Source organism: Neophocaena asiaeorientalis, unplaced genomic scaffold (assembly GCF_003031525.2).
Source record: "Neophocaena asiaeorientalis asiaeorientalis breed wild unplaced genomic scaffold, Neophocaena_asiaeorientalis_V1.1 scaffold166, whole genome shotgun sequence".
NCBI classification, from domain to species: Eukaryota; Metazoa; Chordata; class Mammalia; order Artiodactyla; family Phocoenidae; genus Neophocaena; species Neophocaena asiaeorientalis.
Window position 1 is genome coordinate 171,028 of NW_020174933.1, and position 24,173 is coordinate 195,200.

Here is a 24,173-nt window from a genome sequence, read left to right on the forward strand (position 1 = left end):
CTTTCTAATTTCCCCTTTGAATTCTTCTTTGAACCATGGGTTATGTAGAAGTGCGTTACTGAGTTTCTAACTGCAGTTGACTCTTGAACAATGCAGGGGTTAGGGGCACTGACCCTTCACACAGTTGAAAATCCACAGGTAACTTTACCATCAGCCCTCCATAGCCAGGGTTCCACATCCATGGATTCAACCAACAATGGACCATGGAGTACTGTAGTATGTAGTGAAAAGAATCCAGTATAAGTGGACCTGTGCAGTTCAAACACATGTTATTCAAGGTTCCACTGTATTTAGGGATTTTACAAATCTTTCTGTTACCGATTTTTAATTGAACTAGATTTAACTCTATTTTGGTAAGAGAAAATAATTTAAATGATTTGTATCCCTTTAAATTTATTCAGACTTGTTTTATGTCCAAAAATGTAGTAATCTACCTTGGTAAATATTTATGTGTCCTTAAAAAGAATGTGTATTCCACTGGTTTGGGGAGGGGAGGAATACTTTATAACTGTCAATTAAGTCAATTTGGTTATTTAGTGTTGTTCAAGTCTACTATATCTTTATGCTCATTTGCCATTTCCTTCTTCTATTGGTTATTGGGAGAGAGAGGCTGAAACATCTGACTATAATTATGGATCTGTCTCCTTCAAGTTGTATCAGTTTTTCCTTCACACACTGAAAAACTTTAATAGTGGCATTAAAGTCTAGGATTGTTAAATTCTTTTGATAAATTTAATCTCATCATTATTTTAAAAATACATTGGCTTTGAAATGTATTCCATCTGATACTGACACAGCACTGCAGCCTTTTAAATAAGTATTCATTCCAAGGTGCGTTGCTGCTCACTCTGAGGCAAGACTTTTCTAAGTATTCTACCTAACACTCTGTGAATTACGACTTTTTCCACTCTGGCTGGTGAGAACAGTCCTTTTCCGGGCCCTCTGTGAGAGGTGTGCACTGTGTCTTCCAGTTATTTTCAAATTCTCTTTAATTTCTTCACTATATGAGCTGATCAATATTCTGCTGAATACTCAAGGACAATCCACTGTAGATATCCAGACTTTTCTCTCTGTGCAGTTACTGCCTATTTTGTCCTCTATCCTGTGAACCGTAAGCAGCTTTAATCTCTTTGGATTGTCAACTCCAATTCCTAATTTAGCGAGAGTGCAAGCCTCTATCAGGGTTCAGTGACCTGGTAGAGTTATCATAGACCTCAAGTCCTATGTTTTCTGGCTGTAAGTAATTTCTGCCGTTGGCTGGTTGATGACTACTGTCTTGAAATTCACTGTTTCATTTACTTTGTCCAATCGTTTTGGTTGTTTCAGATCGGACGGTAAATCCAGTCTCTATTATTCCATCTTGGCTGGGTGTGGAAAATTATTTTTTTTAACAGAAACTTTAAAGCATAATTTTATATTTGAATCTAATACAGGAATACCTCATTTTACTGTGCCTCACTTTACTGAGATTCACAGATACTGCATTTTTTACAAATTTGTGGCAACAAATTGTAAAAGGAAGGTTTGTGGCAACCCTGCATCACTGTCATTTTTCCAACAGCATTTGCTCACTTCATGTCTCTGTGTCACATCTGGTAATTCTTACAATATTTCAAACCTGCCACCAGCAAAAAGATTATAACTCACTGAAGGCTCACATAATGGTTAGCATTTTTTAGCAATAAAATATTTTTAAATTAAGATACATATATTGGCTTTTTTTAGACATAATGCTATTGCACACTTAACAGTCTACAGTATAGTATAAATAAAACTTTTATACGCACTGGGAAACCAAAAGATTGCTATGACTCACTTTACTGGGATATATCGCTTTAGTGGAACCAAACCCACAATATATCCAAGGTATGCCTGTAATAAAAAAAGCAAACCCTATATTTTGTATGTCTTTGCTCTGTATCTTTTATGTTTTATGAAAATATTTATCAATAATATATTTTAAATCTTTAAAGAAAACAGAAACACCAGTTCCTCATCACAGTTTGAGATATAAAAGTGTATCTCAAGGATATAAGTATAAAACCAGATCAAAGGGAATGTGTATATTCAACTATAAAAGGTAATAACAAATTGTTTTCCGACGTGATCTGGCCATAGCACTGAATAAAAACATTCATTTCTCTGCACTATAAACAATATTTGGTATTGTTAGACTCTATAATTCTTTTTATTTAAATAGATATAAACTGGTATTTAATTCTAGTCTTATTATGCATTTCTCTATTACCAATGAAGCTTTGCATCTTTGCCTTATGACCATTTTTTAAAAATTGAGCTGTATTTTTATATTAACTTATAAGAGGCTAACATTCATCACATTTTTGAGTATTTGCTATGTGTATTATTCTAGGAAGTGGAGACATAGCTGAAAAGAAAACAGGCAAAATCTCTGCTTTCATGAACGTTACATCCCAGTGGAGAGACACAGTAATGATACATGTAAGTAACACACTACATGTATTAACTGCAATTTAGAAAACTATCCTATCTTTTGACAATGATTTGCAGTGCCAGATCTATCCAAAGATCAAGTTCCCATACATGGAGAGGTCATCTTCTGGGCTCTCCCTGAACCAAACCAAATTACCACAGGCTTATTATATATCTCAATCATTTTCTGGGTTCTAATTTTTTAAGGGGTAACTCGACTTCTTGAAAACAAAAACAAACACAACAAAGTTCACAGGAACTCCAATTAGAATTAATTGAATAGATACATGAATTTAGAGAGGAATACATCTTTATGATGTTGGCCCTTCCAGTGATCAGCCAGATACACATATTCACAAATATGAAGCTTCTTTAAGTTTTTCAGTAACATTTTATATTTTTTATATAAAGGTATTCCATGTATGTTTAAAACAAGCTATCAGAAACATACACACATTTCCTACTGATGGTAAAACACACTGTCACTTTGAGAAAAGCAGAACACTGTCCCAGCTCCTGGCTCCAGTGCAATGGTGCACTGCTTTCACCCAGAGATAGAGGCAGGCCATAAGAAGAGAGAACTCAGAAGCTCTTCTCAAGAAAATTCACTTTGTGTGGAACAGAGTGTAGGTAAGTTCAAGCCTAAGGTCACCACTGAAAACAATGAAATTTCAGTGATAAGTAATTAAGAGGCTAGTAGCTCCATGAGAGCAAAAAGCTAAGCCACAGACCAACTAAAAATATACCAGAAGGAACAAGGGAGACAGACAAGTAAGAAGAGGCATCTAAAGCTATTGGATTTGTTCCTATCAACCAAAAATCACTCATGTAAATACACTCATACACCCAGATTTCCTACAGTAATAATTTTCTTATATTTTCTGGGAGGTGATTTCCTAAATGGTGACATGAAGGGCAACATCAAAGACTACCATCTGAAAGGGGCTCAAATTTAATTGGACCAATCTGTACAGCAATACATGATGCAGGACATTGTTGGAAACAGCAGAGCAATCAGTTAATTAGTAGAGGCTAATAAAAAGAAATGAAATTGGGTCATTTGTAGATATGTGGATGGACCCAGAATCTGTCATACAGAGTGAAGTAAGTCAGAAAAACAAATATCGTATATTAACATATATATGTGGAATCTAGAAAAATGGTACAGATGAACCTAGTTGCAGGGCAGGAATAGAAACGTAGATGTAGAGAACGGACGTGTGGACGTGGGGAGAAGGGGAGGGTGGGATGAATTGGGAGATTAGGTTTGACATAAATGCACTACTATGTGTAAAACAGATAGCTAGTGGGAACCTGCTGTATAGCACAGGGAGCTCAGTTTGGTGCTCTGTGACAACCTAGATGGGTGGGATTGGGGGTGGAGGGAGGGAGTTCCAAGAGGGAGGGGATACACGTATACATATAGCTGATTCACGTCACTGTACAGCAGAAACTAACACAACATTGTAAAGCAATTATACTCCAAGAAAAAAAGAAAGGGACAGGAAAAAAACCAAAACACAACAATTAGCAGAGGAGGCTAAATGCAAGGTGTGATACCAACAGAGGCAGACAAGTTAACAAAGAGATCAGAGAAAGAGATTATATTAATCAGGATTCTGCAGAGAAAGAGAACCAACAGGAGATACATATAGATATATACATACATGTATATATCTATCTACAGATAGATACAGAGAGAGAAAGAGAGGTTTATTAAAAGAAATTAGTTTATGCAGTTAAGGCCAAGAAGTCTCACATCTGCTGTCTGCAAGGTAGAGAACCAGGGAAGCCAGTGATAATTCCCTAGTCCAAAGGTCTGAGAACTAGGGGAGCCCATAGTATAACTCCCAGTTGAGGTCAAAGGCCTGAGAACTAAGGGGCTGCTGGTATATCTCTCAGAGTCTGAAGACCAAGAACCAGGAGCTCTGATGTCTGAGAGCAGGAGAAGATGGACATCCCAGCTCAAAAAGAAACAATGTGCCCTTCAACTGTCTTTTTGTTCCATTTGGGCCCCAAAAGACTGGATGATGCCCACGTTGGTGAGGGTGGATCTCTTTACTCTAGTGAATCAAATGCTAATGCTTCCAGAAACACCCTCCAAGATACATCTAGAAATAATGTTTTAGCAGCTACCTAGGCATCCTTTCAGCCACTCAAGTTGACATGTAAAATTAACCATCACTGAGACACTCCATGAGTACTCTGTTAACATCATTGTCATTCTAAGAACAGTGTATATGCCCAAGGCAGAGCTCTGTGACAAGTGACATCAGCGACAGCACACTGTGGGAGAAAAAGATTTCACTCAAATAGTCCAGCCAAGTCACTAAACAAATATTGATAAGTAAGCAAAAATAACAAGCTCTGCAGAGAAAGAAGGAATCACCATGAGGGTAGGTACAAAATATTATCTGAAGTATTTTTTTAATTATAAGACATACAAAGAAACAGGAAAATTCCACATATAGTGGAAAAATAGCAGAACTAGAAAGAATGGAAACCGCTTGAGAGAGGATGCAGATACTGGACTTAGCAGACCTCAAAACAGCTATTATAAATATGTTCAAAAAACCACCAAACCTAAGGAAGTAAATATTGGTATGAAGACACCTCGTCACATAGAGAGTAAGAATAAAGAGAGAGAACAAAATTAAAATTCTAGATTTGAAATTTATAATAACTGCAACAGAAATTCACTGGAAGGGCTCTAAAGTAGACTGAAGCTTACAGGAAGAAGAATTAGTAAACCTGATGATAGATCAATCAACAAAATGCAATCTAAAGAACAGAGAGAAAAGAGAATGAACAAAAGCCTCAGGTAAATGAAGAACACTGTTAACTACATTAACATTCATAATGGGAGTTACCAGAAGAAGAGAAAAAGAGCAAGGAGCAGAAAAAATATTCAATGAAATGATGGCAAAAATCTTGCAAACGTAAAGAAAAATATTAATCTGCAAATTCAACAAGATAAACTCCAAATGGGTAAACACGGAGATCCACGCCAAGAAGCAGGAGGTAAAAATACTTAAAAAACAAATACAAAACTTCATAAGCATCAAGAGAAATTCAACTATTAACATACAAGGAACTCCAATAAGATTAATACCTGACTTCTCATCAGAAACAACAGAGTCCAGGAAGTGGGATGACATATTCAGTGTGCTGGGGTAAAAAAATCTGCCAACCAAAATAGCAGAAATATTGAAAACTGAAGATGAAATAAATCCACAGATTAAAAAACTAAAAGAAAGCAAAAACAAAAAACCGAACAAGAATCCACTGCTACTAGACCAGCCTTACAAGAAATAAATTCTTCAGACTGTAAGCAAGTGATCCTAGTCACTGGTTCAAATCCACAAAGATTGTAGGTAAAATAATTATGTGATTTTAAAGGATGGTATAAAGGCAAATTTCTTCCCCTAACAATTTTACCAAGGCAGCATGTATGTAATTGTATTGTAGTGCTGGGCCTGTAGCATATAAAAATGTAACATATTTGACAATAAAGCAAAATGAGGCAGAGGGACAAAGCCATGTTGGAGTAAGGAAATGACCCTGGATGGTAATGTGAATCCACAGGAACAAATGAAGCAGAAATGGTGAACAAGCAAGTTAATGTAACAGACCATAAATACATACTTGCTATCCATTCTTGTCTCAGTCCCTTTAAGAAACTTCAAATTATATAAAGGAATAAGTACAACAATGTATTGTTGGGATTTAAGCATATTCAGATGTACTATGTACAAAAGTAATAACACAAAAAGAGAAAAGAAAATATAGAGCTATATATGAGCAACGTTTCTATACCTCACTGGAGGTAAGATAGTATAAACCTGAAGTCATTCTGAAAAGGTAAGAATTTATTAAGTAAATCCTACAGCAACCACTAGGAAAATAATTTTTTAAGTAAAATTATCATTAAAGGAATCAACATGCTATACTAAAATATACCCACTTGATGAAAAAGAAGGCAGTAATAAAAAGAACACAGGCTCAAAAAGGCACATGTAAACACCAAAAAGTAAAACGGCAGGTGTAAATCCAACTATATGAATAATAACAAATTTGGAATGCACTGAAAAATCCAGTAAAAAGACAGCAATTGTCAGGTTGAATAAAATGTGAGAATCCAAACACATGCTGTCTACAAGAGATACTCTTTATATTCAAAGCTACAAATAGATCAAAAATTTTAAAAACAGAAAAACATATAACAAGTATACAACATCTATAAGGCTAGAGTGGCTATGCTAATATCAGACAAAATACACTTTACCATAAAAGATGTTACTAGAGATAAGGAGGAGCATTATATAATGATAAAAAGTTAGCTGATAAAGGAGACATAAATCTAAGCGCATGTATGCTGCTAACAACACAGTTTCAAAATGCATGAAGTGAATACAGAATTGAAAGGTGAAACACACACATCAACAATAATAATTAGAGAGTTTAATATCCCACTTTCAGTAACGCATAAAATAACTGGGCAGAATATGAAGAAAAAACAAACAAACAAAAAAGAAGGCACGAACAGCACTATAAAGCAACCAGATCTAACGTTCATAAATACAAAACTCCACCCCAAAGTCGCAGAATACACATTCTTCAAAAGTACACATGAAACATTCCCCAGAATAGATGTAAAAAGATTCTGCCAGCATGATGGAAGGAAATTACAAATCAACGATACAAAGGAATTTTGAAAATTCACAAATAGGAGCAAATTAAATAACACATCCCTACATAAAAGAGTCAAAAAAGCAGTAAACAAGGGAAATTAGAAAAATACTTTGAGATGAGTAAAAATGAAGACAAAACATACCAAGATTATGAGACACACGTAAACCAGTACTTATAGGGCAATTTATACCTGCAAATAACACTATTGAAGGAGAATGATCTCAAATCAATAACATAACCCTCTACCTTAGAAAAACAGGGGGAGGAAAAAGCAATACAAACTCAAGGCAAGCAGAAGGAGGGAAATGAGATTAGAGTAAAAATTAATGAAACAGAGAATAGAAAGAAAATAGATAATTCTTTGAAAGGATTAACAGAACTGACAAATCCCTAGTTAGCTTGACAGAGAAGATTCAAATTACTAATTACAGATGAAAGATGGTATATACACTAGGGATATAATATACTAACATTACAAAATTATAATATTTTATACATTACAAAACCAAAAATAATTGTAAAGAAATGTTATGAACAATTATATGCCAACAAATTAGATAACTTTAATGAAAGGCAAACATTCCTGAAATTAGGAAAAAATACAGAAAGTGACTCAAGAATAAACAGAAAAATTTGGAAAAACCTATAACAAGTAAAAACATTGAATTAGTCATTTTAAAACTTCCCATAAAAGGGCTCAGGTTCAGATGGTTTCACTGGTGAATTTTACCAAACACTTAGAAAATAATTAATTATTCAAAAAAATGGAAAAGATCACTTCCTAACTCATTCTATGAGCCCAATATTACCCTGGTACCAAAATCAAACATCAGAAGATACAACTACAGATCAATATCCAAGAATACTAAGATCAACATACTATGAGTATTGAAGACCCACAAATCCTCAACAAAACACTATCAAATTTTATCCAGTAACGTATAAAAAGGATTATAAAGGATGACCACGTGGAACTTACCCCTCTAAAGCAAGGTAGGTTTATCATTTGAAAACAGTAAATGAGTGGCAACTCTGTGCTCTCCTAACTCACTCCACCTGGAGGGTGACTTCTCTGCACTCTCCCTGTGCCTCACTCCAGCTCATGGGTATCTTCCAGAAAGGAACTTCCACACTAGTCTTGTACCCTGACTGTTGCAACTGCTACAATCTTAGAGAGACACCTCTAAGATCACCTGGCTCTGGTGGCTAGCAAGGCTTATACCTGTGGTTCCACAGAATTATATATCTGCACTCTTTAAAAGGTACTGCCTGAGGGTCTGGCCTCCAATCAGCCGCAATCTAGATTCTGAGTGAGATCCTCTGCTTTGGGACACTGATAGGTCTTGGAACACCCTCACATATTGGGAGCCACTAAAAATAAATTAGGCTGTTTAGACAATAGGAAAGTTTTAAAGGACAACCAAGAGCTAGGGCAGAGTTGAAGAGTAAAACATATCTCTTACATGAGACTACTCCTTCAAGAGAGAAGAGAGGCTATTTTATCTAATGCATTGAAACCAAAACAGATCATAAGGATTCAACCCCAAAGAGGATATAATGTTTGTAAATATTTATGCACGCAACACAGCAGCACCTAAATATAAAGGAAATATTAAGAGACCTAAAGAGAGAAACTGATGGCAATACAATAAGAGTAGGGATAATATCCCACTTTTGTCAATGGATAATCCAGACAGAAAATCCATATGGAAACAGTGGACTTAATCAACATATCAGACCAGATTAATTAACAGATATACACAAAACATTCCACCCAAAAGTAACAGAATACACATTCTTCTCAAATGTACAACGAACATTCTCCAGGATAGATCATGTGTTAGCCCACAAAATATGTCTTAACAAATTCAAGAAAACTGAAATCATATCAAGCATCTTTTCCAACCACAATGATACAGAATTAAAAAAACCAATTACAAGAAGAAAATTGGAAAGTTCACATATATTTGGAGACTAAACAAAATGCCAGTGAACACCAATGAGTCAAAGAATTCAAAGGAGAAAAAAAAACTATCTTGAGACAAATGAAAATGTAAACACAACAGACCAAAACTCACAGGATGAAGTGAAAGCAGTTTTAAGCAGGAAATTCATGACAATGCTTACATCAAGAAATAAGAAAACTCTCAAATAAACAACCTAACTTTACAACTCAAAGAACTAGAAAAAGAGGGAGGAATGAAGCCCAAATTAGTAGAAGAGAAAATAACAAAGACTAAAGCAGATAAAAATGAAATAGGGACTAAAAATACAGTAGAAAAGATCAATGAAACTAAGAGTTGGTTCTTTGAAAAGATAAACAAAATTAAGAAACCTTTAGACAGTCTCACGGTGAGAAAAAGACTCAAATAAATAATACCAAAAACAAAAAAGAAGATGTTACAAGTGACACCTCAGAAATACAAAGGGTAAGAGTCTACTATAAAAAACTATACCACAATAAATTTCACGACTAGAAGGAATAAATTCCTAGAAATATACAACCTACCAACACTGAATCAGGGAGAAATTAAAAATCTTAACAGGCCAATTACTAGTAAGAAGTTTAATCAATAATCAAAAAAACTCCCAGCAAACAAAAACCTAGGACCAGACAGCTTCAATGGTGTATTCTAACAAACACTTAAAGAATTATTACCAATCTTTCTCAAACTCTTCCAAAAAATTAATAGAGAGGGACACTTCCAAATTCATTTTAGAAGGCCAGCATGACCCTGTTACTAAAACTTGACAAAGACACTGAGAGAAAAGAAAATTACAAGCTAATACCCCTGATGAAGACAGACACAAAAATCCTCAACAAAATATTAGCAAATCAAATTCAACAATCCAATAAAGGCAGCATACACCACGATAAAGTGGAATTTATTCCAGGAATGAAAGGATGAGTCAACATCTGGAAATCAATGTGATATACATCATATTAGGAAAGGATAAAAATCAATGATCATCTCAATAAATGGAGAAAAAAAAAGCATCTGACAAAATTCAACACTCATTCGTGATCAAAACTCTCAACAAAGTGGGTAGTGAGGAAATGTACCTCAACATAATACAGGCCATGTATGACAGGACCACTGCTAAAATCATACTCAATGATAAAAACCGGAAAGATTTTTCTGTAAGATCAGGAACAAGACAAGGATGCCCATTCTTGACACTTCTATTCAACATGGTATTGGAAGTCCTAGTCAGAGGACGTAGGCAAGAAAATGTAATAAAAGCCATCCAGGGACTTCCCCACCAGAGAAGATAAGACTCCGTGCTCCCAAGGCAGGCGGCCTGGGTTCAGTCCCTGGTCAGGGAACTACATTTCACATGCATTCCACAACTAAGAGTTTGCATGTCACAACTACAGAGCCCACGTGCCGCAACTAAGGAGCTGGCAAGCTGCAACTAAGGAGCCTGCCTGCCACAACTAAGACCTGGTACAACCAAATTAATTAATTAATTTTAAAAAAAAGCCATCGAAATCAGAAAGGAACAAGTAAACTGTCATTATTTACAGATAACATGGTATTACACATAGAAAAGACTCCATCAAAAAACTTTTAGAACTAATAAATGAATTCAGTAAAGTTGGAGGATACAAAATCAACATACAAAAATCTGTTTTTTCTATAGATTAATACAAACTATCAGAAAGAGAAAGTAAGAAAACAATCCCATTTAAAACTGCATCAAAGAGAATGAAAAACCTAAAAATAAATTTAACCAAGTAGATAAAGACCTGCATATTGAAAACTATAAGACACTGATAAAAGAAACTGAAGAAGACACAAATAAACGGAAAGTTATTCCATGCTCATGAACTGTAAGAATTATATTATTAATATGTTCATATGACCCAATGTAATCTACAGATTCAAAGCAATCCCTATCAAAATTTCAACAGCATTTTTCAAAGAAGTAGAACAAACAATCCTAAAATTTGTATGGACCCACAAAAGACTCCTAATAGCCAAAGCAATCTTGAGAACAAAGAAGAAAGCTGGAAGTATCACACTTCCTGATTTCAATCTATACTACAAAGCTATAATAATCAAACAGCATGGTACTGGCATAAAAACAGACATAGATCAATGGAACAGAATGGAGAGCCCCCAAATAAACCCATGCATACATAATCAATTAATTTAAAACAAAGGATCCAAGAATATACAACATGGAGATGACAGTCTCTTCCATAAATGGTGTTGGGAAAACTGTACAGCCACATGCAAAACTAACTCAAAATGAATTAAAGATGGGAACATAAAACCTGAAACCATAAAACTCCTAGAAGAAAATATAGGCAGTAATAAGCTCCTTGATAGTGGTCTTGGCAATGATTTTTTTTTTTTTTTGGATTTGAAACCAAAAGCAAAGTCAACAAAAGCACAATAAACACGTGGGACTACATCAAACTTCAAAGCTTTAGCACATAAAAGGAAACCATCAACAAAATGAAAAAAGCAACCTACTGACAGGAGAAAATATTTACAACTATGTATCTGATAAAGGGTTAATATCTAAAATACATAGAGAACTCATACAATTCAACAGCAAAAAAAAAAATCTGATTTAAAAATGAGCAGAGGATATGAATAGACATTTTTCCAAAGAAGACATGCAGATGGCCACGGAGTACATGAAAAGGTGCTCTACATCATTAATCATCAGGGAAATGTAAATCAAAACACTACTTTTTTAAAAATTAAAATATATTTGACATATAACTTTATAAATTTAAGGTGTACAACATGTTACCTTGACAAATTTATAAGCTATACTGTGACTGCCACTGTAGCAATAATTAGCACAACTATCATGTTACATAATTATCATTTCTTTTTAGTAGTTAGAAGAATTAAGTTCTAGTCTCTTTAAGTTCTAGTCTCTTAGCAAATTTGATGATTATAATACCATACTGTTGCCTCTATTCACTATACTGTTCATTAGCTCTCTAAGGCTTATTTACTGATTACAAGTTGGTACCCTTAAATAGCATGTCCTATTTCCTCATCTTTCATCCTCTAGTAACCACCACGTCACTCTCTTGTTTTTAAGAGTTTGGCTTTTTCAGACTCCACATATAAGTAATATCATATAGTAACCTGTCTTTCTCTATCTGACTTATCTCACTTAGCATAATGTGTTCAAAGTCCATCCGTATTGCAAATGGCAGGATGACCTCCTTTTCTTGTGGCTAGATAATATTCCACTGTGTATACATATTGTACACATCACATCTTTTTTATCCATTCATCTGTTGATGGGCACTAAGATTGTTTCCATACCCTGGCTACTGTGAATAATGCTGCAATAAACATCAGAATGCATATATCTCTTCAATATCCTGTTTTCATTTTGGGGGGGTATACAACCCAGAAGTATAAATACTGGGTCATATTCTAGTTCTATTTCTAATTTTTTGCAGAACCTGCATACTGTTTTCCAAACTGGCTGAACCAATTTACATCTTAACCAATGGTGTACAAGGGTTCGCTTTTCTCCACAGCCTTGCCAACACATCTTAACTCTTGTTTTCTTGATGCTAACCATTCTAACTGGTGTGATGTGATATCTCATTGTGGTTTTGATGTGCATTTCCCTAATGATTAGTGATGTTGAGCATCTTTTCACATACCTGTGGCCATTAACAACACTACTTCTATAAACTCATTAAGACACATTATTTTTTTCACACTACACTCAGCTCTTACAGTATAGCAGGTACTCAAAAATTATTTAAGTCAAAAAATGGCCAATAACAACAGGAATGCAGAGCAATGGAGGTAGTAAGGCAGGCAACTGAAATTGCTTTGAGAATCATAGAGTAACCAAGAAAAACAAGAGTAAAGATGAGATGGGCAAAAACTGGACTACTGACAAATCTAAGAATGATGAATATTCAAAAAGTGAATCAAAAGGAGAACATTTTTTGTAACAGTGGTATCTGGAGGTGTGATTCAAAATATCAGTATTTTAAGTCACTTATAAGGATTAGACTCTCTAATGTGATATTCTTCAAAAAACCTTTTAAAGTTGTCAACCTCTGGACTAATAAATTCCCTGATATTCATTTGTTCAGTACACATTAACTCACCTGGAAAACTCTGTCTTGGGAATTCTTCCTCCAGTATCCATGGCTCCTCTCCTTGCTCCAGCCTGAAGATCACCTCTGGTTTGGTAACACAATACCCTGTCAAAATGAAATAATTTAGGACTTGGACCGGGTGGCCTAGACTTCAGGGCCTCTGGAAGAGGAGGAAGCTTCTAGAGCTGGTCAATGAAAGTGCCACTGAACATTTCCTTGGAGAAGTAAATACAAATGTCTTCCTGGTGCCCAAAAGTGACCAATAAACATTGACTCCCGACTTCCAATCTTAAATCATTAAACTCTACAGAATGTCCATGTGTTTCTTAGTTAAAAGCATTTTTTCCCATTATAAATTTGTGGCCAGGATGAGGGTCTGATTTAAGATTCTCAGGCATTTATTATTACTTGATGCCTTAGTCAGTTCGGGCTGTTATAACAGAATACCACAGACCAGGAGGGTTAAACAACAGAAATTTATTTCTCACAGTCTGGAGGCTAAGAAGTCTGAGATCAAGGTGCCAGCATGGTCAGAATCTGGTGAGGCCTCTCTTCCCGGTTTGCAAATAGCTATCTTTTTGCTGTGTCCTCACATGGTGGAGAACGCAGAAAGATCCCTTTTCTCCTCCTGTTTTTGTAAGTGCATTAATCCCACCATGAGGATCTAATAATTTAATCTAACCCTAATTGAGGATTAGGGTTTAAAAGAAAAATTTTAAATGCCATTTAGAATTACATAATAAACAGACCTTACCCACTGAGACAAGGTTACTGTAGTTCTCCAGCATCACATCTCTGTAAAGGGACCTCTGAGTTGGGTCCAGGTGCTGCCACTCCTCTTGGGTGAAGCCCACAGTCACATCCGTAAATGATACCGATCCCTGGAATTTCTGTTCAATCTGAAATGTTCAAAATTAAGGTGACATGGGAGAAGATGTATGGAAACAAATCCTTACCATGATTACTGTTTACAGATTACCAAATTGGTTTGCAGAATGTTTCTTTTGCTTTATACTCTGGGAGAAGAAGAGAAATCATAGTAGAAATATTCTGCCATTGCATTAATTATCAAGCCCGCACAATGGATCTGGAACTATGCTAGTCCTTGGAAATACTAAGATTATTAAAAATCATCCTGTATTCAAGAAGCATATAATCTGGTAAGAAAACTTGCAGTAATATGTTACAAGCACTATTGTTAAAGTACACACATAATATATTAAATGAGAAGCAAAACTAGTTCTATTTTGAGCTTCACTGAGGAAGAACAGCTGTTGGATAAAGAGTAACACTGTGTTCTTCATGAACACAAGGCCAGGGCACAGGCAAAGGCAGCGGCCCTCTAACATCTTCAGGAAATGAGCAAAAAGGCAAACAGCAGAGGAAGAGCTGAGATAAGAAAAAGGGCCATGGATGTATTCAAGGAACAGATTACAGAGTAACTTCAGACCAATAGTCTCCAAAGTATGTGATAACTTTCCACGTTAAAGAATATTTTTGAACACTAGAGAAGTTTATATTTATAAATTATAGAAATAAACTAACAATAAATTTATTATGAACTTTAGCTCTATTCTTAGACTTAAAATGTAAAAAAAGTCTAGTATTTTATTTCACTACAATACATATTCTAGGTTCCAATCCTTCAATTCAGAGACAATAATTAGGATGTGTAGAAAATGAGACAGGAAAGATTTTGGACCTACTGAACTTGAAATGTCTGTAGAACATATAAGAGAAGATATTCAATTGTATTGTTTTTGATATCATCCAGAATTCATGCCTCTACTTGGGGGATCACTGCTGCAGAGAAAGAGGAGCCAAAGAAGAGATTCAAGGATATACTGAAAGTATGTGACCAGGTTTTTATATCAGAACCAATTCTCTTTTTTAAAAAAGGGAAGGGAAAGCTAAAGGACAAAACAACACCATTTACATAAACTACTAAAGTAGAAACTGGGATGCAAATAGAGCATTGATAAAAGGAGATAGAGCACTTCCCTGGTGGCACAGTGGTTGAGAGTCCGCCTGCCGATGCAGGGGACATGGGTTCCTGCCCCGATCCGGGAAGATCCCACATGCCGCAGGGCGGTTAGGCCTGTGAGCCATGGCTGCTGAGCCTGCGTGTCCGGAACCTGTGCTCCGCAACGGGAGAGGCCCGCGTACCGCAAAAAAAAAAATTCACGGACAGAAAAGGAAATGTTTTCTCAGGGTATATGCATGAACACCTGTACAGATACTAGAGTCACAAAGCAAGCCAGCAACATTAGAAGAAAATAGATTGGGCACTGTACTTTTGCAAGATATGTCTTAACTATAATAAATCTGAAGCATAATACTGGAGGTGTAGAATGAAAATAAGGACTTGGTAGACATTAATAGTTTAGTAGTGTCTGACGTCATCAAGAATGAATCAAAAGGCTCTCAGAAAATTAAGAGTGAAAATAAAAAAGACTGGAAGCTGAGGGAAAATCACTTTTTAACTAGCTTACAGAAAAAGAACAGGTCATGAAGGCCACGACGGAATTTTCTGAAAGGTAGAATTACAAGAAAGAATAGTTTTTAAACCTAAGAGATGATGATATGACCAACTCAGTAAATACAGAAAAGCAGGATTAAAAAAAAAAAAAAAAACCTCTTGGCAAACTAGAAATAGAAAGGAATTTTCTCAATGTGACAAAGGATTTTTACAAATACCTCCACCAAGTATCACACTTAATGGTAAAATATGGAAAGTGTCCCACTTAAAATTAGGAGCAAGATAAAGACACCTACTATCTCCAATTTTATTCAATATTTTTCTGAAGTTCTTTGAGTAATATAGTATAACAATCAAGTACACAGAAAATCCAAATAAAAGTATCCAAAATAAAAGTTTTAGAAATTAGATACAAGTTCAGTATAGCAAATTTCAGAAAATTAAATTTTTTAAAGGTACAACTCACAATAGCAAGAAAAATACGAAAATCTTTACAAAAAATAAAATGAAGGAAAATAAGAAGACCCAAATAAATGGAGGAATGTAACAAATTCGTGGATAGGCAGGCTCAATATTATAAAATATATTATAAAATATATCAATTCTCTCCATGCTGATGTTCAAATTCATAGCAATTTCAAACAAAATCCCAGACAAGCTAATTGTGAAATATGTGAAAATCGACAAAACAATCTTGAAAAAAAATTAAGCCAGAAAGAGTATCATTTATCATGTATAATTATCAATATACCATAATTAAAACAGTATGATACCAGCATAAGAATTTTCATATCAACAGAATGGAAGAAGAGGCCAAAAACAGACCCACACATATATATCACTTCATTTATGACAAGGGTAACAGAAGGACAATCATTTCAATAAATGATGCTAGTTTAATTACTGATATAATGAACATTTATTACTACCTTAAGTGTAAAGAGAAATGTATTTTAGACAGTATATAGATCTAAACTTGAAAAGTAAAACAATAAAAATTTTAGAAAATGCCATAAGAAATACCTTCATGACCTCAGAATAGGCAAAGATTTCTTAAACGGGACACAAATTATATAATAATACTATAATATTAAGAACCTACCCTTATCAAAAGAAAGAGAATAAAAATTCAACACAGAGTGGGAGAAGGCATTTGGAATACATATACCTGACAAAGAAGTCCTATCCCTAATAAAGAAAGACATTTTATAAATTAATGAGGGGAAAAAAAGGCCAGTCATCTTGGTAACTAAACTGACAGCAAACCCTTCAACAGAAACTATGAAAATGAGAAGACACTGGGTAAAAATTTGAACAGGCCATTTGCAAATAAGAAAACAAAACGGAATGTCATTTTAAGCAGCTAGGAAAAATGTCACTAGAAAATTCCAAATCCAGCAAAAATATTCTTCTGAAATGAATATATTTTCCACATAAGGGTTGAAAAAGTTATCAACAGTACGCACAGACAAGAAATACTACAGTTATGGAAAATGATACCTGATGGAAGCACAAAGCTTCGGGAAGTAATAAATAAAACTGAAAATGGACTTTAAACCAACAAGTAACGTCTTCTGGAATCTGTGACAAACACAAAAGTAAAATACAGCAAAACACTAGTAAAAGGATACTTAAAACTGTTTTAAGATTCTTGTATTGTCTGTCGAGTGGTAAAAGCACGTAGGCAAAAATAAGAAAACTGTAGAGGAAAAGCTCAATTCCTCTGTTTTACTCTCCTCAGGTCAACAAATTTGTGGGAGTTTTTCCCACTCCAAGGAATTAACTCAACTCTGACACTATAGCGTCAGATCCCAGGCTCAGTCCCACAACACCACTCCCACTTCAGACACGAATTGAAAATGCAGATTGTCACGTGTACATCTCACCAATGGATATAAATCAAGGTTCCCACGCCCTCCTCTTTTGGTTCAATAATTTGATAGAGTGGCTCACAGAACACAGAAAAATGATTTACTTACTAGATTAATGGTTTATTATAAAAGGATACAACTCAGGAACACCCAGAAGGAAGAGATACACAAAGCAAGGGGAAAAGGATACAGAACTTCCATGCCCTCTCAGAGCTTGCCACCCTCATGTTCAACAACCTGGAAGCTCTCTGAATCCCATAAATTCAAAGATTTTTATGGAGGTTTCATTATATAGTCATGATTGATTAAAGCACAGGTCATTAGCAACTAACTCAGCCTCCAGCCCCTCACCCCTCCTCAGAGAGTTCCAACCCTCTAATCACATGGTTAGTGTTCCTGGTACCCGTACCTCATTCTTAGAGGCATTCCAAAAGTCACCTCATTAACACAAACTCAGGTGTGGTTGAAAGCAGCTTGTTACGAACAGCAAAAGACACCAATTCTACCTTAATTTCTCCGAAGCTACTTCAGGAACTGGGAACAAAAACTAAATATTATAACAACAGATGCCCTTACAGCTCTTAGGGATATTATTAGAGTTTTAGGAGCTAAGTTAAGGAATCCTGGAGGAACACCCAAATAAATATTCATTACATATAACAACATCACAAACACAAACTGTAATATCTAGAGTAAAAACTAAAAAAATACAAAATTTTATAACTAAAAAGCTACTAGATATAAAAAGAAAAAAATCCTCTCAAAAGGAGAATGGGTAAGTAAATTGTAGTATTTTCATGTAGTGGAACACTATGCAGTAATACAAGGAATAAACTACAGGCAGCAACATGGGTGAATCTAACATATATTGAATGAAAAAAGCCTCATATAAAAGTGTACACACTAATTCTATACATCTAAGTTTCAATAACAGGCAACATTAACAAATAATGATAGAACAGTGCCACATAAGGGAAGGGAAGTTGTTAAAGATTGGAAAGGAACCTGAAGGGGTGGTGGAAATATTAAATATCTTGACCTAGTTGGTAGTTACTAGGACATATATGTGTTGTTGCTGTTTTTTTTAAAAAGCAGTATACAGGGCTTCCTGGTGGCGCAGTGGTTGAGAATCCGCCTGCCGATGCAGGGGACACGGGTTCGTGACCCGGAAACATCCCACATGCCGCGGAGCAGCTGGGCCCGTGAGCCATGGCCGCTGAGCCTGACAGTTACGATGAATGCACCTTACACACTTTACTGAATCATGACATAGCAAAAAACAAAACCAAAAAAATCAGAATGCAAACGAGGAGGAAAATGGCATATATGAAATGGTGAATGAATTCATAAAAGCAGCAATAACAAGATGCTAGTAAAGTGACAGCCAGCAGCTGTAGAAGTTTGCAACAGGATAATTTATACCTTCTGAAAGGAAAGATATGAAGCTGTGACATTTTTTTATGCTGCTAATAAAGAACATGTAAATAAAATCTTTTTATCTGTTGATGCAGATACATATCATGAGTACCAAGGCTGAGATTCCTTAAATATCTGAAGAGGGAGAGTACACTGAATGAGAAGTAAAGTAACATAAGTTTATGAAGATGTAAGGTGGAGAGAGATGATAAAATTTAGGTATCTTATGTTAAAACAGAATATTGCATCGTAAGCTCAGTGTTGAAAAAACAAAACAGAATAAAACATGTAATGAACCACCAACAAGAAAAAGTACAAATAAATATACCGTGGGATGGAAGGACTAAAACCAAACAACAATAAATGAAAATAGGTTAAATCACTCAATGTAAAAAACAGTTATCTTAAGTTTGAAAGTCCCACTTTTTCTTTCTTTTTTTTTTGACCAGAAAAAAATCCTGAGGAAAACAAAACAGGATTTTGTTTACATCTCTATTGTAGGACTTGTAATGATACAAAAATTATGTGTTTGTTTTAATGCCCTACATAATTCTAAGAGTTTCTCCTTATAAGGAGTTATAAATATATATCTCATTCTTCTTAGAATCCTCAGCTTCTGGCACACATTAGGACACATAATAAATATTCATAAATGGTTTCTGGAAGAATGAATAAAGAACCAATTAAGTTACATTAAGTGAATATTAATTTCAGGGAAAGGGAGACTTATGTGTGATAAAAATAGCTGTGATCAAGTGGAACAAAGAGCCCAGACATAAACCCACACTTACGTAGTCAACTGATTTTTGACAGGGTGCCAATAATACACAATGGGAAAAGGACAGTCTCTGCAGTAACTGGTGTTGGGGAAACTGGATATCCACATGCAAAAGAATAAAACTGGACCCTGATCTTATACCACTCATAACAATTAACTTGAAATAGATCAAAGACTTACACATAAGACCTGATACACTAAAACCCCTGAAGAAAACATAGGGAAGAAGCTCCTTGACATGGTTCTTGGCAATGATTCTTGGATAAGACACCAAAAGCACAGGCAACAAAAGCTAAAATAAACTAGTAGAACTACATCAAACGTAAGAACCTCTGCACACCAAAGGAAACAATCAAGAAACTGAAAAGGCAACCTACAGAAAGGGAGAAAATGTTAAAACATGTTTCTGATAAAGGGTTAATATCCAAAATCTATAAAGAACTCATACAACTCAAAAGCAAAAAAGCAAATAATCCAATTGAAAAATGGTTAAAGGACCTCCATAAGCATTTTTCCAAAGACATATGAATGGCTAACATGTATATGAACAGGTGTTCAACATCACTAATCATCAAATGCAAACAAAATCACAAGGAGAAATCACCTCACACCTTAAAATGGCTATTACCAGAAAGACAAGAAATAACAAATGCTGGCAAGGATGTAGAGAAAAGGGAAGCCTTGTGCACTGCTGGTAGGAATGTAAACGGATGCAGCCACTATGGAGGACACTGTAGTGCCTCCTCAAAAAATTTAAAATAGAACTACTATATGATCCAGCAATTCCACTTCTGGGTATAAACCCAAAAGAAACAAAATCACTATCCCAAAGAGATATCTGCACCCTCATGTCCATTGCAGCATTATTTACAATAGCCAAAACATGGAAACAGCCTAAGTGGTCCATCAACATATGAATAAATAATGAAAATGCAATGGATATATACAATGAAATACTATTCAGCGACAAAAAGAAGGAAATTCTGCCACTGGAAACAATGTGGCTGGACTTATGCTATGTGAAATAAGTCAGACAATGAAAGAAAAATACTACTGGTAGCACTTATATGTGGAATCTAAAAATAACAACAAAAACAACAATAAAAGCCAATTTCATAGAAAGAGAATGAAATGGGGGTTGCCGGGGGTTGCTAAGGGCTGGGGGAATGGGGAAATGGAATGATGTAAGTCAAAAGGTATAAAATTTCAGTTATTATAACTTCAGAGGCTCTAATGTACAGTACAGTTGGCTATAATTAATTATACAGTACTGTATACTTGAACTTTGCTGAGTGTACATCTCAAGCATTCTCACTGTCAAAAAACAGAGTTAACTATGTGAGGTGATGGATGTGTCAATTATCTTGATCCTGGTTATCATCCCACAATATATATGCATATCATATCATCACATTGTACACTTGAAATATGTACAATTACATTTCTTGATATAATTATAGGTATAATTATATTTGTTGATACAATTATATTTGTTGACCTAATCCCCATGTATAAAATAAGTAATCTTATTCTGACTCCTGGTTTTAGCTTAATGTTATTCTTCAGACTTCTTTAGATAACTTAATTTGTCATTGTCACCTCTTTGTGATTTTTGTAATTTTTATTGAAATATAATATATATACAAAAACAATGCACAAGTGTACTTAAGTGTACAAATGGCTCAATGAATTTTCACAGTGAACACACCCACTTAACCAGAATCCAGGTCAAGAAACAAAACTTTACCTTAAATCCAGAAGTTCCCTCATGCCCCTATCTACTGCCTACACCCTATCTTACTCTCACTTGGTAACCACAATGACATACCACTATACACACTTAGATGTCTAAAACGAAAACGTCAGAAAACACCAAATGGAGATATTGGCAAGAACATGAAGCAACTGAAACCTTCATACCTTGCTAGTGGGAGTATAAGTAAACATATACATGTTGGAAAAACATTTGGGAATTTCTTCTCAAGCTATATATAGTAATTCCTCCCCTAGTTATACACCCCACATGTGTGTTTTTCTTAACCAAAGGCCTGTAGAAAATGTTCACAGAAGTTTTGTTTTTAATAGCCAAAACCTAGAGAGAGCCCAAATGCCCACCAATACAATGGAGAAATAAACGGTAGCAGAGTCATATAGTGGAATACTATACAGCAATAAAAAGAAATAGATATACTTAGCAAAAGGAATGAATCTCACAGAAACTATATCGAGTGAAAGCCAGACATAGAAGCAAAAGTAATCAACAATAACAGAAGTCAGAATAATGAGGAACTTGGAGGGCCAGGGAATCTCATGGGATACTTAAGTTTGACACTTAAGTTATGTACACTTTACTTCAATGAACTGAGGAAAAAAATACAGATATTTTTTGGAATTTATAACATCCGTTTGACTGAAAGTCTCTGAAATAAAACTGATATACTGTTCACGAAACGAATAGCCTGAAACAAAAAAGTATGATATATCAAAACAAAACCAAGGCACTTTTTTAGGAGTGATGTGGAAATACAAAATTTTTCTGAAGTTCTTCTCTAGCTTGGATGAAAGACGAGCAATGGACAATCAAAAGATCTTGATGAGAAAGTATTATTTAACATACATATGTTAATAAAGAAATACAGAGTCAATTACAACAATTACTAATGTGCTGGTAATCAGAACCAAAAAGCAGCAATCTACCAAATTAGAAAAAAAAGAAAATAAATGTGACTAGCAGTGCATAAAGAACGAGAAAGTACGACAAAAAATATAATATAAAGAACATAAAAAATGTCAATGATGTCATACTAAGATATGTATTAAACTAAATAGCAAAAACAGCAACTAAGCTATAAGATGGCATATGAATGTGCTAAATTTCTTATCGATGGCAGACATACCTGACTTGAAAAACAAAACCTGCCACAGGTTATTTGTAAGAAAAGAACATGAAAATTTGAAAATCAAATGACGGGCAAAAAATCAAACATGCTGCAGAAAATATAAGTAAAATAAAAGTAGGTTTGGCTATATTTATATGAGATAAGGTAACACTGAGGGCCAAAAGAATTAAATGAGCAAAGATGATTATCCAAGAAGAGAAATACACTAAGTCCCCTACATATGAACAAGTTCTGTTCTGAGAGCACGTTCGTAAGTCCAATTTGTTTCTAAGTCCAACAAAGATAGCCTAGGTACCCAACTAACACAATCGGCTATATAGTACTGTACTGTAATAGGTTTATAATACTTTTCACACAAATAATACATAAAAAAACAAACACAAAAAATAAAGAAAACATTTTAAATCTTACAGTACAGTCCCTTGAAAAGTACAGTACATGGGAAATGGATTTGTAATAATTCACTGAGTTCTATAGTTAAGATATAGTTAAGATCTGTGACTTTTCTATAAACCTGCTACACATATACAAATAAGATTTATTAAAAACTAAGATACACTAATTTATTGATCAAAGAAGGCATGAAAATAGAAACTGAAGCCTGCATAAAAAAAAAAAAGCACTACATATTGATACCTGGATTTTGTAGTTAAAATGGTACACAGAGGGTAATTACATCTTTAAATGCATACACTTAAAAGCTTTAAAATAAACTCATCTTCAACAAAAAGTTGGAAAAAATAGCCTATAACCAAGACAGCTGAAGCAAGGAATAAAGGTAGAAGTTAATGAAAATTATAGATCAATGAAGCCAAAAGCTGGTTCCTTGGAAGACTAATAAATACATATCTGTAATAAAAGTCACAAATGAAAAACTGTTAGAAATAAAAAGCAACAGATTAAACATTTAAAAAATAATACTACAGGGCTTCCCTGGTGGCGCAGTGGTTGAGAGTCCGCCTGCCGATGCAGGGGACATGGGTTCGTACCCTGGTCCGGGAAGATCCCACATGCTGCGGAGCGGCTGGGCCCGTGAGCCATGGCCGCTGAGCCTGCGCATCCGGAGCCTGTGCTCTGCAACGGGAGAGGCCACAACAGTGAGAAGCCCGCGTACCACAAAAATAATAATAATAATAATAATACTATAGACAAGTTTATGGAAAAAATACTGATGAACAGAATTATGCAGATCATTAAAAGAATAATACTTTTTGACCTAGTGGGTCTTGTTTCAAAACACAAAGATTAGTTATTAAGAGATGTGGAAATATCCCCCATAAAATGTTAAGAAAGCATTCGGAGAAATTAAACTCTCATTCTTAATAAGACTCAGTGAATACTTTGTGAATATGACAAAATCTACCCAGTCCAAGACAGCAGCATGCGTAATGAAGAAATATGGCAGGCACTCCCACTCAAATCTGTTTTGTTGGTGCTTGGTCAGGAAGTGTTATCCTTTTATTGTGCTTATTCTTCACAGACAGAC

The 24,173-nt window shown here is 35.0% G+C and overlaps 1 protein-coding gene across 1 annotated transcript in view; it reads right to left on the minus strand.

The window, feature by feature from the left end:
- The window catches only part of LOC112410726 (zinc finger protein 33B), a 46,980-nt gene that overhangs the window by 18,858 nt on the left and 3,949 nt on the right, over positions 1–24,173 (minus strand). The window contains exons 3-4 of the mRNA XM_024761432.1: positions 13,998–14,142; positions 13,253–13,348 (exon numbers count right to left, since the gene is read on the minus strand). Of these exons, the coding sequence (XP_024617200.1) occupies positions 13,253–13,348; positions 13,998–14,142 (241 nt within the window). The remainder of the gene's footprint in view (positions 1–13,252; positions 13,349–13,997; positions 14,143–24,173) is intronic.